The sequence below is a fragment of the Setaria italica genome, chromosome IX (genome assembly GCF_000263155.2).
Source record: "Setaria italica strain Yugu1 chromosome IX, Setaria_italica_v2.0, whole genome shotgun sequence".
Lineage (NCBI taxonomy): Eukaryota > Viridiplantae > Streptophyta > Magnoliopsida > Poales > Poaceae > Setaria > Setaria italica.
Genome location: NC_028458.1, coordinates 15,289,561 through 15,294,422, shown reverse-complemented (window position 1 = coordinate 15,294,422; position 4,862 = coordinate 15,289,561). Strand labels below are relative to the sequence as shown.

Genomic DNA, 4,862 nt, shown 5'->3' with positions numbered 1-4,862 from the left:
GGGGAGCGGCAGGCTGTCGGTGTGGTAGAGCCTCACCTCCATCATGGCAAAGATGAAGGAGGCCTTGGAGCAAGCTGTCCTTGCCAACCGGGCCATGTTCGTCGACCTGTCGCGCATAGGAGAGGTAAGCCTTCTGCAATCCTATCTTCGTGCCTGGTCTTTTTGTTATTCAATTGGTCGCCTTAGCGCGCCTGCCCTTATTTTTGCAGAGCTTGAATATGATATCGACCGATAAGTCCCGGTTCCTCCGGGAGGAGCACAGTTGTCAGGAATGGAATGCAGCGGCATTTCAGTAGATTGGTGATCTTGCTCGCTAGTTGGAGACCGCCCATCGTGAGTACCAGGGCTAGGCGGCACGCGCGACCACTGCCGAGCAGCAACTTGCCGCGACGGTGTCTTGCTTGGCGGAGGCCATGGTGGTGGCCTGAGAACGTCAGGAGGTGGGGCGCCAAGCGGCTGAGTGGGTGACTATCGTCGAGCAGGCACTTGCCGTGGCGCAGAAGGCCCTAAGGGCAGAGCTAGTGGCTCGAGCTCCCAGCTACAAAAGAGGGTGACTCAGCTGGAAGAGGGGCAAGTCATCCTTGAGAGCACCAGTCAAGAGCTGGGTGAGAGGAATGCCCTTCTGAGGAAAGAGCTATAGCGGTCGAAGGAGGGACACGTCACGACTGTTGCAGTAATGGAGAGTAAGTCCTGCCATCCCGAGAGTTTGAGGTGGGGTCATACCCCTTTTCTGGCTTCCGCTGACTTGGTCTCCTTTGCAGTCCTGGAGGGAGAGTTGAGGATGGCCCAGGTGACGGTCACTCGGAACGCGGAGGCATTGGCCCGATCCCTGGCAGAACGGTCCACCCTTGCGGATGAGCTCAACCAACTCCACGAGGTGGCACAGATGGTGGTGACTGAGGTGTCAGGCTTGAGTACCAGTAGGCCTGCCGTCCAGCTTGTGGAGGTCCAAGACATGATCAAAATGCTTATCTCCGACGATGTGTTTCACGGGGCATTGGGGGTGCTAATGTCGGTGGTGACCCACTACCCTGACCTGGACTTTGAGGCAGTCTGCAGAGGGTACGCTAACGGAAGGAGCTTCGAGGAGATCCGGGCGCTGGGTCAGAGCTTGGCCCTGGGTGCGCGAACAATTGCTGCGCAACGTGACCGTGACGTGGGTCATGGAGGCTCGCCACTCGTGGATGGCCGCAAGTGCAGGTCGGTAGGGTGCTACCAATCCTGACGCAGTGGTGCAGGCTGGGATAGAGCTGGGTGTTGCCCCAACTGAGACCAACCCAAGTGTCAGCACGACTGCGACTAGGGAGCCCTCGTCCTCGTCGGTTGCGCCGCCAACCGACCCGGTCGAGGGGGAGCAGTAGAAAACGGGTAGTTAGTTTGTTTGTGTATGTAAGAAATTTGTGGGAGGGGGGGATCGTGAGCCCCCAAGTGAACAATTTTAAGTTCACTTGTGGTTGTGACGGGGAGTGGGTCCCATCCATCCTCGTTTTTGTCCTTAAGCAACTTCTGCATTGTGCCCTTTTCCTCTCAGACATGCCCGTTGACCATGGGCTGCACTCTTAAGAACCTGGGCATGGCCTGCAAGGCTCAGCTGCTCGTAACCGTAGTCGTGGCGGGGTTTGATCGGTCCGCAAGCTAGAGCATAAGTTGCCTTTAGGGTGAGTTAGAGGATGGGATGCCCTTTCATTTGGGCACGTCCTTTCGCTCAGGCGTGGTGCGTGTTTACACAAAAAGTAAAGAGGGGGTGCTGCCACACCTCCATGGAGCCCCCGAGCGACCCGGGTCGACAGTAATCGGGCCGAGGTGCTGTAGGAGCGAGTGTTGAATGGAAATGGACTAGTAATGAACCGGGCTAAGGAAAGAAATGACGTAAATGCTCGATGTTCCAAGTGTTGGTGAGGATGTTGCTATCATCGTCCTTCAGTCGGTAGGTGCCTGGTTGGAGCACCTCGGCCACCACGTACTTGTGCTTGTCCTTGGTTGTTTGGGTCCTTCGGAGCACGAGGTCGCCAACCTCGAGGGTTCTTCCTCGAATTGCGAAGGGTTTGCTAGTAACGGGCAAAGCGAATGATCGCCGTCTCGCGCGCCTCCTTGAGTAGTTCAACCGCATCCTGTTGAGCCTCCGCGGCTCGGTCAGGGTCGAACACCTTTACCCTTGGAGCGCCGTAGTCGAGGTCGGATGGCAATACTGCCTCAGCACCGTACACCAAGGAAAAGGGGGTGAACCCTGTCAACCGGTTCGGGGTCGTCCTTAGGCTCTAGAGGATGGCTAGGAGCTTCGCAACCCATCTTCCGGCATGTTTCTTGAGCCAGTAAAAAATACATGGCTTGAGTCCTTGGAGGACCATGCTATTGGCCCGCTCGACTTGATCGTTGGTCCGCGAGTGTCCGACTGAGGCCCAGTCGACCTTGATGCCATAACCATCATAGAAATTCAGGAACTTCTTGCAGGTGAAGTTGGTTCCGTTGTTTGTGATGATGTAGTTAGGGACGTCGAACTGGTAGATGATGTCGAGGAAGAACTCGACCGCTTCTTCTAAGCGGATGTTGGTGATGGGCTTCGCCTTGATCCACTTGGTGAACTTGTCCATCACCATGAGCAGGTGGGTGTGACCTCCTGGGACCTTTTTGAGTGGTCTGACCAAGTCGAGGCCCCATACCGTGAATGGCTAGGTGATGGGGATGGTCTGGAGTTCCTGCATCGGCAGGTGAGTCTGCCGGGCGTAGAACTAGCACCCCTCGCACCTACGGACCAGCTCCTCTACATCATGTAGTGCTGTGGGCCAGTAAAAACCTTGACGAAAGGCTTTCCCGACCACCGAATGTGAGGTCGTGTGATGTCCGCAGATTCCGGCGTGGATTTCAAGGAGAAGCTGTTTCCCCTGGTCGGTCGGGATGCACTTCATGAGTACCCCCGACGGACTTTATTTGTAAAGTTTGTCACTGATGGCAACGAACATTTTGGCGCGTTGAGCGATTCATCGCACTTTGGTCCTCTCTGGTGGGAGGACTTCTTCGAGGATGTAGGCGAGCAGCGGCGCCCTCTAGTCGGTTGGGTCGAGCGCCATCACCGCGGTGTCCGGGTTGGAGTCCCCGAGCCCTTGGTCGGGGTCGGGTTGCGCTGATGTGTTGGAGCCCCCGAGCGCCTGGTTGGGACCGAGCTGCACCTAGGTCAGATTCACTCGAATGTGGACAGATGGCTCATGGAGGTTGTTCACGAAGACCCCGTCCGGGGGTAGATCCCGCTTGGCTGCTAATTTTGCGAGGGAGTCGGTGGCGTTGTTATCTCTTCGCGGGATGTGGTGCAACTCGATTCCTCGTAACTTGCCCTCGAGCTTGCGTACCTCTTGGCAGTACGCTGCCATGAGTGGAGTTTTGCAGGAGGACTCCTTCATGACTTGGTCGACCACTAATTCCAAGTCACCGCGGACGTAGAGCCGCATCGCGCCGAGCTCAATGGCGATACGTAGCCCATTGATGAGGGCTTTGTATTCTGCGATGTTGTTTGAGGCATTGAAGTGGAGGCAGATTACGTAGCGAAGCCTGTTTCCCCCTTGGGAGATTAGGACCACTCCAGCCCTCGCGTCGAGGCCCATGACCGACCCATCGAAGTACATCGTCCAGTATTCGCGGGTGACATCTGGGGTCGGGGTCCGAACCTCCGTCCATTCGGTGATGAAGTCAGCCAGGGCCTAAGACTTAATCATGGTACGGGGGGCGTACTTGATGTTGTACCCCATGAGCTTGAGCGCCCACAAGGAGATCCGGCCCACGGCGTTGCGGTTGCGGATGATCTCTCCCAGAGGGTACGAGGTGATGACCGTTACCTCGTGTTCGGTGAAGTAGTGCAAGAGCTTCTGGTTTGCCATCAGCACAGCATACAGAAGCTACTGGACCTAGGGGTAGCGTGCTTGGCATGGGTGAGTACCTTACGAACGAAGTACAACGGTCGCTGGATGTTCAGCACGTGTCCAGGCTCCTCCCTTTCGATGATGAGAACAACGCTGACGACGTGGTCACATGCAGCGATGTAGAGGAGGAGGGGTTCCTCTCGTTCAGGAGCGACGAGGACCGGGGCTGAGGTCAGCAGCGATTTAAGGCTCTCCAAAGCCTTCTGTGCCTCTTCCATCCATAAAAATACGTACGACTTCTTGAGGAGCTTGTAGAGTGGCATCCCATTCTCACCGAGTCGGGAGATGAACCAGCTCAGAGCGACCAAGCAACCTGTGAGCCTTTGTATGCCCTTGATGTTGCGTATGGGACCCATATTTGCGATGGCCATGATTTTTTCAGGGTTGGCTTCAATGCCATGCTCGAACATGATGTACCCGAGTAGCTTCCCCCTCGGAACCCTGAAAACACATTTCTCAGGATTTAGTTTAACGCTGAACCTTTGGAGGGTCGCGAATGTTGCAGCTAGGTTCGCGATCAGGTCGCCTGCCCGAGCTATCTTTACCACTATGTCATCCACATAGACGGCAATAGTGACCTTTGGCCGCTTGACCTGGTTGGGCTAGTCGAGCGGGTTGATCTAGTCAGCAAAACACCATTGCATGCACCGCTGGTAGGTGGCACCAGCGTTCCTCAGACTGAAAGGTATGGTCACATAGCAGTACAAACCATATGGGGTGATGAAGGAGCACAACATCAATACAACCTAGAGAGGTTGTAAAGATAGGCTCTAGTCAAAGGAGACTACACGCCTAAGAGGTCTAACTACCCAGATACCTTGAATACTAGTACTCCGTAGAAAGGAGTCGCATCCTAGGTACTCTACATCGTGTATCTGAAGACGCTCATCAAAAGAAGCCTTGTGCATAGACACTTACATCTACTGTACGTGTAATTATCAGGGTAGATGG

The 4,862-nt window shown here is 55.3% G+C and overlaps 2 protein-coding genes across 2 annotated transcripts; both read right to left on the bottom strand.

Annotated features, from left to right (window-relative positions):
* Positions 1 to 2,048: 2,048 nt before the first annotated feature.
* LOC106804516 lies at positions 2,049 to 2,591 on the bottom strand. The gene is made up of 2 exons (XM_014805797.1): positions 2,324 to 2,591; positions 2,049 to 2,227 (listed from the first exon to the last, which is right to left on the bottom strand). The coding sequence occupies exons 1-2, from the start codon at positions 2,589 to 2,591 to the stop codon at positions 2,049 to 2,051; spliced, it is 447 nt and encodes a 148-aa protein (XP_014661283.1).
* A 576-nt stretch (positions 2,592 to 3,167) lies between these two features.
* LOC106804515 (uncharacterized protein YpeP-like) lies at positions 3,168 to 3,617 on the bottom strand. The gene has a single exon (XM_014805796.1). The coding sequence runs from the start codon at positions 3,615 to 3,617 to the stop codon at positions 3,168 to 3,170; it is 450 nt and encodes a 149-aa protein (XP_014661282.1).
* Between the last annotated feature and the right edge of the window lie 1,245 nt (positions 3,618 to 4,862).

Coding starts and splice junctions, on each gene's coding strand:
- LOC106804516 (XM_014805797.1), bottom strand. CDS start 2,591: ATGGACAAGTTCACCAAGTGGATCAAGGCGAAGCCCATCACCAACATC. Junction 2,228..2,323: donor CCTCCAAGGACTCAAGCCAT/GTATTTTTTACT, acceptor ACCGGTTGACAG/GGTTCACCCCCTTTTCCTTG.
- LOC106804515 (XM_014805796.1), bottom strand. CDS start 3,617: ATGTACTTCGATGGGTCGGTCATGGGCCTCGACGCGAGGGCTGGAGTG.